Below are 12,102 nucleotides of genomic sequence, written 5' to 3' on the forward strand. Positions count from 1 at the left end.
TGCTATATGAGCAAAACAATTTTCTTATTTAATGACCCGTGAGAAAGCTTCTAGTAGTGGGAGGCTATCGAATGTGTATTGTGCCGTATTCTGTACAACTGTATCCCGGAGTGTCGGGAAAATGACTTTTATTCTTTGATATGTTCGTGCTGTGTATTTTACAGCCAGACTTTCTCTAAATGTGTCATTTCATTCTCAATGTTCCTTTTCCCAACAAGAGAATAAAAATGTCATTACGGAGTTAAAGAAATCTCAGCAAATCTTATTATTATACGTGAGAATTTAAAATGCAAAGAATTCAGAAAAACTCCATTTCATAGGGACAATAATAAACACTTTTTAGGAGGATTTTTTGGTTTGCAGCCAGCTTATTATATGGTTGCGCATGGGAGACTGGTTGCAAATTCTTTAGGGTACCTTCAGAGGTCACATTTTTGCACCATGGGCGACACTGACTCCCCTCCGGTGTTCCTTGAGCTTAATTTACATATTTGCCAAAAACGATATATTTCAAAGATTGCTGAGAGCAAGAGAGAAAGAGAAGTAGGCTATTCCAATGTATGTTTACTTAAAGGGATCCTATCATTGGATATCCTTTTTTTTCTGTCTAACACGTAGGAATAGCCTTAAGAAAGGCAATTCTTCTCCTACCTTTAGATGTCTTCTCCGCGCCGCCGTTCGGTAGAAATCCAGGTTTTCTTTGGTGTGCAAATGAGTTCTCTCGCAGCACTGGGGGCGTCGTCAATGCTGTGAGAGAAATCTCCAGCGCCACCTCTATCTTCTTCAGGAACGCACTCTCCCTGTATCTTCTTCCGTCCTGGGTTTCAATCTTCTAGGCCTCGGCAGAGCCGACTGTGAATGCCTGGGCCACAAGAAAATGGCCACTTACACAGTAAGATGATGTAAATGGCCATTTTCTTGTGGCTGCGAGGCATGAGAACTCATTTGCATACCAAAGAAAACCGAACGGCGGCGTGGAGAAGACATCTAAAGGTAGGAGAAGAATAGCCTTTCTTAAGGCTATTCCTACGTGTTAGTGAGAAAAAAAGGGTATCCAATGATAGGATCCCTTTAAAAACCAAAATCCTTAGTGATAGACTCCCTTTAACCACTTCTGTACCAGGCCAATTTCTGGTCCGGGACCAGACACATTTTTGTTTTTTTGGTATGTGCAGTTTTGAAGACTGTAACATTTTTAGCATTTGCGTTATTCAACTCATTTCTGCGTCTTTTCTTGGTGACACATAGGGCTTTATTTTTATGTTTTTTATTTTTGCATGTTTTATAATTTTCCATAAATCTAATCAAAAAAGGAGGGAAAACGTGTCTGTCACAAAGTACTACTGAAAAACTTTACAAAATAGTTTTTCCTCTCCGGTCTAGTAATCTGTATTTTGTATGGTGTTATCAGGGATGGGGCTAGAACCTGTGTTAAGGCCATATTATTATTATTATTTTACTTAATTTTTTTTTTTTTACTTTACATATAGCCACAGTTACAGGAGGAATACAGCCTCCTGCATGTTACTATAGAGCTGATCTTGGTCCTGCAGGACAGAGCAGCTCTAACAGATTCTGATCACATTGAATCAGGTTCCCGCTGTGTCAGAGAGGAGCTGCATCATGACTGTGTATACAGCGCTCATTGAGGGCTGCGTACACAGTGATTGGGAAAGCAGGGACGGTAATAAACCTTCCCTGCCTTCTCTAGGGGAGCTGTAGTCCTTGTTTCAGCACCTGCACAATTTCGTACAGCTTCTGAAAACTGCAAGGATGTATCGGTACGTCCACTTCTGGATATATATACTCTATGGGCGGTCCGGAAGTAGTTAAAGAGGACTGCGCCCTCCCTCTCCCCATAGTACACCTCCACAGACGAGTACTGTGGGGGAGTTCCTCACTGCTCAGCGTCATCGCACAGTACCGCACTATAGACGCTGCTGTGAGGAATGGCGTTCCTGACTGACTGTCACAAACGCCCTTCTGACACGGTACCGGCACTGGGGGCACAAAAAGGGAAAGCCGGATGTGCCCCAAATAGTGAAAGGTCCTCTTTAAGTTCTTTTATGGAGTAGTTGAATCAGGGGGCTTTAGGTTTAGCAATCAAAAGCAGAAGTCACAGATTTAATTGTATTACCGCACTAGGTGCTCAGGGTCTGCAGATGTGTCAGTCTGTTCCAAATTTCTTGGGAAAGGAATCCATTACGTATTTTGTATTTTATCGGTTCATTGTTTCGGTGCTTGGTATCTGTAAAATTAAATGAGAAATCAATAAAATTAAAAAAGATAATACCCATAATGTGAATATTTTATTATACGTTGTAAGCCGATGGCCGGCCAGGTAATGGAGGGGATGTACATCTCACCCAGACTACTCAGGTGGGTGAGATGAGAAAACTCCAGACAGACTGGTTCTCAGCAGATAATTTTGTCTGCTGAGTGTTATTTCAAAGTTCCGGTTACTGGGCTGGATTTTTAGGAATGGCAGGTAGGTTGGTAGTGGGACCTGTCATTCCACCCCCCTCCAGTCCACACTTTGGGGATGTTCTGGCAGCGACTCAGCTGCAGAAAGTCTCCTCGTCAAGGAGGCTTAAGAAGTTGCTCCAGCAGCAGACCTTTGGCACAACTGGCTGGAGAACAAACACAGAGGTCATATTTTTGGAGCTGTGTCCTGAATGATTCTACTGGCTTTTGATTCCTGTTCTTCTAGGTGAGGTAACCTATTCTATGTTAGTTAGTGCCTAGCCGGGCAGGTATTTATTTTTGTATTGTTTCCTTTTGTTGCTGCACTAACTTTTTTGAGTGAAAATAAACTCTACCTTTGTTTTGGACTAAAAGAAACTGGACTTGTGTGTCTATGCCGCCCCACCTAGCAACCCCAGACCCTGACAGTATGGATTTATATTGTATATAGATCCAGTTTCTTTATTTGGCTGTGGTTTCAAGAGTTTAGAATTCTGTGAAATGTGTTGAACAAATGTACAAGTCTCCGCCACTTCCTCCAAGCATAGTCAACTGTCTCCACCACATTACAGAGCCCATTACAGAACACCATTGTTATCTATGTCACTCTCGGAGATTTGGTATAAAACAACTTGTGAGGCAGTCGGTGCTTTGGGGATGGGCCGTCGGCCCTGGGAACCCTGCTCTTGCAGCTGAAGTAGGATGGGTGATGTCATAGCAGTGGGAAGATCATTTCTGTGTACGGGGTGGCGGAGGTATAACAAAGGTGTGCTGTGTATCACTATAATGTGCACTGTATTGTGCACGTTACTCCCACGGAGTGACGCGCTGCGCATTCAGACACATATACACGTGTCAGAGTGTGAGCGCTCAAAACAGATCCCATTCACTTCAATGGGTGCCGGCTTATGGGTGCTACACATTGAAATCAATGGGAGGCTTTTTAACCCATTGATTTCAAAGTGTAGCGCGCGTGAGCCGGCACACATTGAAGTGAATGGTATCTGTGAAGTGAATGGGACAGTGACTCAGTGTATGCGCGCATACATAAACATCAATTCCCTAATGTAGTTATCACCACCAGCGTCCTGTACTAGTAATTTGCAGGGACAGAGGACACATAAATGACATTAGTGAATAGCCGCAGAATGAATGGAGCTTCTGTCTCCTCTCTGGGATCTGGAGGTGGAAAAATGAAACCCAGTAGACCTTCTAAAAAGGGGAAGAAAATCTTTATTAATGAGTCACACATTTAAGATATGGGAGTATTCAAATAACAAAAGGGGGCGGTATAATCTACATATTATAATATAGAGAAAAATGTAAAGCTCTAAAACTCACCAATACCTTTATTGAAGAAAATAATCTACATATGCCCTTCATAAGAATACCATATCTGTTGGAAAGGGGAGGTAGGAATATTCTCATTTTGTCTCTATTCCTAAGGCTGTGATCACACTAGTGTTGACTGACCATTCGGGACTCTACTCTTAAAATTCGGGCAGAAATCCGTTGGAACCCATTATAGTATAGAATTATTTTCCACCATAATTTGCAAATAAATTCGTTCCAAATCAGGCGATGTGATCTGGATATGTTTTCTCCTTTTGTCTCTCATACACAGTCCAGTCATATTAATGTGACCACCGCCTATCGCAGAAGGCGCGTGTCATCAGCCATCTGGGTGCACTCATCATTGTGGAAGGCACGATGGAGCAGCACAAGTATGCATCTATCCTTGCCGACCATGTTCACCCCTACATGTGAAATGTTTCTCCTCAGGATGATGGCATCTACCAGCAGGACAATGCGACGTGTCATAAAGCTCGCAGTGTACGTGCGTGGTTGGAGGAGCACCAGGATGAGTTTACCGTACTCCCTTGGCCAGCAAATTACCCGGACTTGAACCCAATCGAGAATCTATGGGATCACCTCGATCGGTGGATGCTCAACCGCGTAACCTAGCACAGCTGGCCACGGCACTGGAGTCGGCATGGCTCAACATCCCAGTGACATCATCACAACATCCCCTCTCTTCCTGCACGTCTCGCAGCGGTCCGCTCTGCCAAAGGGGGTTATTCTGGATTTGACGGGTGGTCACAGTAATGTCACTGGACTGGGTAGTTGAGGTCTATCTATGATGTTAATTACAGGCCTCTCATATTTTTAAGTGGGAGAACTTGCACAATTGGTGGCCGACTAAATACTTTTTTTTATCCCCTATTGTATTTTGATTGATTGATTTTGTGGTGACCCCGGTGATTTTAAAGGGAAGGGGAGGGGGTGTTTTGGTTGTCTCTCTGCCCCTTCCCTGAGCTTGAGGACTGTTTTTTTTCCCCCCACTTGGAATTCAGTCTGGCTGACTATAAGGGATCTGCAGTGCTCCTATTAACCCCTTCCCGACGGAACAGGAGCACTGCAGATCCCCTATATTCAGTAGACCGGTCACTGTCACACAGGGATACCTAATGTGTTTGTGTGTCACAGTCATTTTCTACTTTTATATGTATTCTAGGGAAAGGAGGGATTTACAACTTTCATTTTTTATTATATTTTTTTAAAGCTTCATTTTTTTTCTCACTATTTTATGGGAGATTCTATACATTACTATTGCGGCTGGCTAGACACCCTCCCCCCCAAAAAAAAAAATAAAAAAATAATTTTTTTTTGCTTGACTCGAGTATAAGCTGAGGTTTTCATCACAAAAACTGTGCTGAAAAACTCGGCTTAGGGCTCGTTCACACGTGGGCAAAGGGGCGGATTTTGACAGTGGATTCCGCTTCAAAATCCGCCCCTTTACAATGGTGGTCTATGCAGACCGCCGCGCTTCTTTTTTCCTCTAGCGGCGGGCTGCTGCTAGCGGAGAAAAGAAGCGACATGTCCTATCTTCAGGCGGAAACCGCGGCGTGCTGGACAGCGGCTTCCGCCTAGCGGCAGCACCCTCCTGTGTCGGCTCATTCATTTGAGCCGACATAGGAGGGGAAAGCCGCGACCGCGATGGTCACGGCAGGCGGTTTTGACCAGAGAGAGACGCGGCTCGCCGTGTCTCTCTCTGTGTCAAAACCTGCGCGGACGGTTCACATGTGAACTGACCTTTATACTTGAGTATATATTTGTGGTAGCCACCTTGGCACATGCTCTGTGCTTCTGGGATATAATCCATCTTGCCCAGACAGGTCTTTCCTTCTTTTTAACTGCTATTATTTATTTATGAGTTTCTAATGTAATATTTTTGTATTAATAAATACATTATTATTATTATATACATTGTTTCTTTTTGCTTTCATATACATTTTGACTAACCTTCATGGTAGTATTTTTGTGAGGTTTATCGGACTGGGCCGGGTTCTCCGCAGGGTCCACACTGCTTATAATCCACTTTTTTAGCAGTTTCCCTTTTGTAGGTTCTATCTCTAGTTGTGACGTCAGCTACAATGTGAGTTATTCATTGCACCCACTTTGCTCCCTAACTTTCTCTCTTCCACACAGAAAAAGCCCTAGGGTCATGCAGGATATATAGACATGGTAATGATATGAATTAAAGTACTTGGAGTACAACTGAAACTTCCTATTTAATGGAGTTGCCCTACAGATGATGCATAGAGGAGCCACAGTATAATGGAGAAATGCCACTTCACCAAGGGTCCGTCTGCTGAGACCTACAGCAATCTTCGTGAATTGAGCACTGTTGTGCACGCACGGTCATGCTGGTTTACACGTTTTATTTGTGTGGGAGGATTGGTGAAGATTGTTGTACTGTACGCCTGTGCCAGTATGGGATGCAGGTAATTGAAGATCAGCCTCTTGGTGTCCTTGTGCCTAGGTCAAGATCTACATCTGCAAGATTTGGCTGCAAGTGACGTAAATGATGATGAATGTGGTGCGGGTGATGGCTCTGCTCACTTTCTAAAAAGTGGCAAGGCTGGTGCAAAAACACCACATGGGACATGTAGACGCACAGGGCTCTGTTGTGTGAATAAGCTTTAGTCTGTTGTACGTTTCTTCGTGCACGGTATACTTTAACATCCACATGACAAACCGCTAAAAAATGTGGTTACGCTGCAACAAATACTAAAAAATGGCAAAAATGCAAAGTGTGAACCCACCCTAAATGTGGGGTAGAGTCTCATGTGTGACAGAAATGTGACAAAGTAAACTGCCTCAGGTGGGCCAGTGAGGTAAGTAATGCCATACTATGCCACTGTTACCACGTGGGTCACAGTTGCCCCCCTGTCCCAGATGGTATGGTAGCCTAGGCCAGTGAGGTAAGTAATGCCATACTATGCCACATGTGGGTCACCGTTGCCCCCTGTCCCAGGTGATATGGTAGCCTAGGCCAGTGAGGTAAGTAATGCCATACTATGCCACATGTGGGTCACCGTTGCCCCCTGTTCCAGGTGATATGGTAGCCTGGGCCAGTGAGGTAAGTAATGTCATACTATGCCACATGTGGGCCACAGTTGCCCCCTGTCCCAGATGGTATGGTAGTCTGGGCCAGTGAGGTATGTAATGCCATACTATGCCACATGTGGGACACAGTTGCCCCCTGTCCCAGATGGTATGGTAGTCTGGGCCAGTGAGGTATGTAATGCCATACTATGCCACATGTAGGACTCAGTGGTCCCCCTTGTCCCGGGTGGTATGGTAGCCTGGGCCAGTGATGTATGAAATGCCATACTATGCCACATGTAGGACACAGTTGCCCCCTGTCCTAGGTGGTATGGTAGCCTGGGCCAGTGATGTAAGTAATGCCATACTATGCCACATGTAGGACACAGTTGCCCCCTGTCCTAGGTGGTATGGTAGCCTGGGCCAGTGATGTAAGTAATGCCATACTATGCCACATGTAGGACACAGTTGCCCCCTGTCCTAGGTGGTATGGTAGCCTGGGCCAGTGATGTAAGTAATGCCATACTATGCCACATGTAGGACACAGTTGCCCCCTGTCCTAGGTGGTATGGTAGCCTGGGCCAGTGATGTAAGTAATGCCATACTATGCCACATGTAGGACACAGTTGCCCCCTGTCCTAGGTGGTATGGTAGCCTGGGCCAGTGATGTATGTAATGCCACATGTGGGACACAGTTCCTCCATCTTCTCCTAGGACTGTGGAGGACATCCATGTCCTAGTCCTCCTCCTCCCGGTACCCGCCAGAGATGCTGCAGCCGGTGCCCTCCCGCCATTGCCCCCGCTGCTGCCTCCTATTGGAGTGTCCGTCTGAGGAATGCGCCCCCCCCTGCTCGGAGCTGGGAATGTGCTGCAGCCCTGGTCCCTCCCAAAGCCAGGCATGATTCATTTCCCTGTATCCCCCGGCCCCGGCACGGGTGTCATCTTACACTCCTTATATAGCCTGGGAGCCGGGGAGAGCTGGCAGGACTCGGAGCCTTGTCCTTCTTCCGCCTGCTGCCTTGGGTGAGACTGTGGGGGAGACGCTGAGGTGCATGGAGCTCCCATAGAGTGGGTGACCTTGTGGTGCAGGGGTGGGGGGTGTGACGGCAGGGGGCTCCACATACCTAGACACCATTAACCCCTTCAGCCTGCTGACCTGTATGCATTGTCTCTTCTCTGCAGATTGGTGACATGGAGGATTACAAAGTGACTTTGGATGGACCAGCCCCATGGGGCTTCCGCCTGCAGGGAGGCAAGGACTTTAACATGCCACTTTCCATCTCCAGGGTGAGTGACTGCCTGCTGATAAAGATCGCGTCGCTATTGCTGTGGGGATCTGGGGAGTCACCGGTCACACTGTCACATATATATATATATATATATATATATATATATATATGCACCAGTGCACGCCGGCGTATACTCCACACCATCACGGCGCGGGTGACCTGGTGTGGCACACACATCTCTGCCAAGCACAAAGTTAAAAGCTGTAAAAGTTCTACTAATAGGAGTGTTGCTAGGAAAATAGTATGTGTGTATCCGGTTACATGACAGGAATTCCTTGAAGTCGAGGCTCCTATTTCCCTGACACATCAGAATGGCCTGCGCTTAGGATATGTGATAAAACGTTTATTCTCTACCTAAGTATTGGGGTGAGGGGGGGCTAAATGGTATTTTATATCTGATATAACCTGTCGCAGATCTGCAATAAGCGTGTCCCAAAATATACAAGGACAGGAGGTCATCTAGGACAGAGGTCGCAGACCGGGGAGGCCCAAAGACCCCTCTATTGCAAAAGACGGTACTATAACTGGTCACTGCGGTTGGGTAGGGGGGTTGCCATACATTACTTGTTTGTGATGATCGCTAGGATATAGCGCTGACCTATTCCGCAGCGCCGTACAGAGATGATCATCACTCGCATGAGTTTTACGTATCGCTTGTTCAATGACTTACATTTTCCGCGGCTTGTTAATACAACACATGGACGTCTCGTTTTAAGAGCACAATGTCACCGCAAGGAAAGGGTAAATAGGTCTCCAAAAAAGTGATTGACATAGTCAGAGGTATGTGACCATAGGCAGCTGGGTGGTAACTATAGAATGATGGGTGGAGGGCTTGTGTAATGCTCATGGGTCACTCCAGTTTTTTTTTTTTTTTTTTTTGAGTTGAGGCTGTAAAAACCTGGTGGGGGTCTGAGACGCCGGAGAGACTGACATTCATTCACACCCTCCTCCCTGGGTGGGGCAGCTTTTGTTCCGAACTGTGTTGATTTTGCTCCTGTGCCACACTCAGACAATCATTTCCCTTCACGCTAAAGTATTTTGTTCTGCCCAAATGTTTGTATGAGGGGAGGTCCTGCCCAGACAAGAGCCCTGTGCTTGGAGTTGTTACGGGGTAGGCGTGAGAAAAGTTTTCAGAGATGTCTTTGAGTCTTCTTCGTGTCCATGTTGTCATTCCTAGGTGTAATGTTATTATTTAACTTTTACTATGCCCATAGTGTTGGAATTGATCTCAAGCCTGACTTGGGACGTACGTGCAGTGTCGGAATAGGGTACCCCGGGCCCACCAGTGGAATTTATTCTTACCCGCCTCCTATTTGCAAATTCCTGGAATTCACACACATTTTTTTAGTATTAGTCTGCTACCTAAGTATCAACATGGACTGTTTCTGTCCTGTGACAAGATTGGTGCAGGAGCCTCCCTAAGGGACAACACGGTGGCTCAGTGGTTAGCATTGCAGCACTGGAGTCCTGGATTCGAGTCCCACCAGGAACAACATCTGCGAGGAGTTTATATGTTCTCCCCGTGTTTGCGTGGATTTCCTCCCATTCTACAAAAACATACTGATAGGGAAAAAAATGTACATTGTGATCCCTACATGGGGTTCACAATCTACAAAAATAAAATATATAGATATTGGTGCGGGAGCCTCGCACGGACAGCAAAAAGAAGGGGCCCAGGAAGGAAAATAGTGTTTGGCCTGCTACGTAATGCATATGGCTTATTTCTTAAAGAGGGCCTTTCATCAGATCGGGCACAGGCAGTTCTATATAATGCTGGAAAGCTGACAGTGCGCTGAATTCAGCGCACTGTCGGCTTTCCCGATCTGTGCCCGGTGTAAAGCGCTATCGGTCCCGATACCGTAGCTCTTTACAGTCAGAATGGCGTTTCTGACACTTAGCCAGGAATGCCCTTCTGCCCAGCAGCGCCTATCGCGCTGTACTATGGAGCGGGGAGTAACTCCCCCCTCCCGCTCCTGATAATACTCATCTATGGACGAGCACTGTGAGCAGAGGGAGGGGGCGTTCCTCCCCGCTCCACAGTACAGCGCGATAGGCGCTGCTGGGCAGAAGGGCGTCCCGGGCTAACTGTCAGAAACGCCCTTCTGACTGTAAAGCGCTACGGTCCCGGGACCGATAGCGCTTTACATCGGGCACAGATCAGGAAAGCCGATAATTCGTGGATAACCCATTTAAATATTCTACCCAGTTCATTATAGGGTAGCACAGGCTGTGAGCAAAGGTGTATGGTATAGGGACAACACGGTAGCTCAATGGTTAGCACTGCAACCTTGCAGCACTGGAGTCCTGGGTTTGAATCCTGCCACAAACAACATCTGCAAGGAGTTTGTATATTCTCCCTGTGTTTGTGTGGATTCCCTCCCATTCTACAAAGACATACTGATAGGAAAAACAATGTACATTGTGATCCCTATATGAAACTCACAATCTACATTTAAGAACAACAACAAAAAAAATTGTATGGTATCATCATTGTATGTAGTGCACTGTGCCATTCACCACTCTTGCAAGGATTGTTCATGTAGGGCCCCATTATTTCACATGGGTAAGGGCCCCACTGGGTCATCTCTTTTCCCCGTGGCCCAGTTTGAGCCTTATGTGCAGCAGATTAGCCAAAGCGGACTTGTCAACGGCTAATTTGCTGTGGGTGAACTTCATACAGATCTATGGACTGTCAAAGGCTCCATCTATATGACCAGATATGTTTCGTGCCTTGTGTCTGACATTTCCACACATCGACATGGTTGCCATGAGTCTGGGGCTGCATAGCTTAGACCCGGTTCACATCTGCGCTTGGCTTGGGGAGTTCACTAGGATACCCCCTGAAATCTATACACATTAAAAAACGAAGGAAACCTGTGGACCCATAGACTACAATGGGGTCCATGTGGTTTCCACTCTGTTTCCACACAAAACATGCAGAGAGAAAAGTGCTACTTGCATATTGGGAGCGGGTCCAAAAATAAGTTATAGAAAAAAAGAACATTCCTTCTTTCTTTTGTATCCATTTCTGCATTTAGCTGTAAAATCTCTGCATTGGTCAGACCCATTTCTTTAATAGCATTGTGTCGAAAATGCAACATATGACATTTGCTGGAGGAAATAAGCAATCCTATGAGATTGTCTCAAAGTCTTTGAGGCCGTGAAACTAACAGTTGTGACATTTTTAGGTGGCAGTGGCGGCCTATAGAATAAATACGTGCCACTGTTTGCAACAAAAGCTTATTGTAATGTGTTTTACACTTCCTTGTGTCAACAGGTGTTTGGAAAGAAATGTCAGCTTTGGGTTTTTTGGATATTTGGTGGGTGGCATTTCCTTTTTATGCACTTGTAGGTCAGGAAAGAAAAAACACAAAGATCTGTGAAAATTTGTCCTTAAGTCCTCTTCTTCTGCAAAGTTCCCCATTGATAGTCAAGTTGTACTCTCTGAACGATCCCTTGTTTATTTTGCAGGTTCCTGGTGGCTAGCTTAAAGGGGTTCTTTAAATACAAGATTCCCTGCACGACCTACATGGTCTCATAGCTAAAGATTGCTGTGTTGCACTAATGAAAGCAAATGCAGTCCCATTGCCACAAATGCACAATGATAGTCAACAAATATCTCACAGGTGTGAATTTCTTGCAACACAACCATGCAACCAACCACTTTTCAGGTAGTGCAACCCTGCTGTCTTTGGCTGTGTAAGATATAAGCGGTATTAGAAAAGTGAGCTATGCTGCGGGTTTTAAACCTGCAGCTTGTCTGTTATTTTTGCAGGTTTTACCCAACGCTCAGTTCTTTTTTCTGAGAGTCGTTTGTTCCGGCTCCCGGAAAAAAGAAGTGACATGCTCATTCTTCAGGCGGAGTTGCCTTGTGACCTCCCCCTAAAGACACTCCCTCCTCCTGACTAGGCCCATTCATTTGAGCCTAATCTGGATCGGAGTGCTCTGCACCGGCATCCAG

The 12,102-nt window shown here is 45.8% G+C and overlaps 2 protein-coding genes across 4 annotated transcripts in view; both read left to right on the forward strand.

Moving 5' to 3' along the window:
• Positions 1–12,102, forward strand: part of NSD1 (nuclear receptor binding SET domain protein 1) — a 274,149-nt gene that overhangs the window by 233,105 nt on the left and 28,942 nt on the right. The window lies entirely within an intron of this gene.
• Positions 7,785–12,102, forward strand: part of PDLIM7 (PDZ and LIM domain 7) — a 65,834-nt gene continuing 61,516 nt past the window's right edge. The window contains exons 1-2 of one of the 3 annotated variants that reach the window (XM_075275036.1): positions 7,785–7,875; positions 8,035–8,139. In XM_075275036.1, the coding sequence (XP_075131137.1) occupies positions 8,044–8,139 (96 nt within the window). In that variant the 5' untranslated portion in view covers positions 7,785–7,875; positions 8,035–8,043. Of the gene's footprint in view, positions 7,921–8,034; positions 8,140–12,102 lie in introns of all 3 variants that reach the window. The other 2 variants (XM_075275035.1, XM_075275037.1) reach the window with 2 other exon arrangements.

The sequence above is a fragment of the Leptodactylus fuscus genome, chromosome 5 (genome assembly GCF_031893055.1).
Source record: "Leptodactylus fuscus isolate aLepFus1 chromosome 5, aLepFus1.hap2, whole genome shotgun sequence".
NCBI lineage: Eukaryota > Metazoa > Chordata > Amphibia > Anura > Leptodactylidae > Leptodactylus > Leptodactylus fuscus.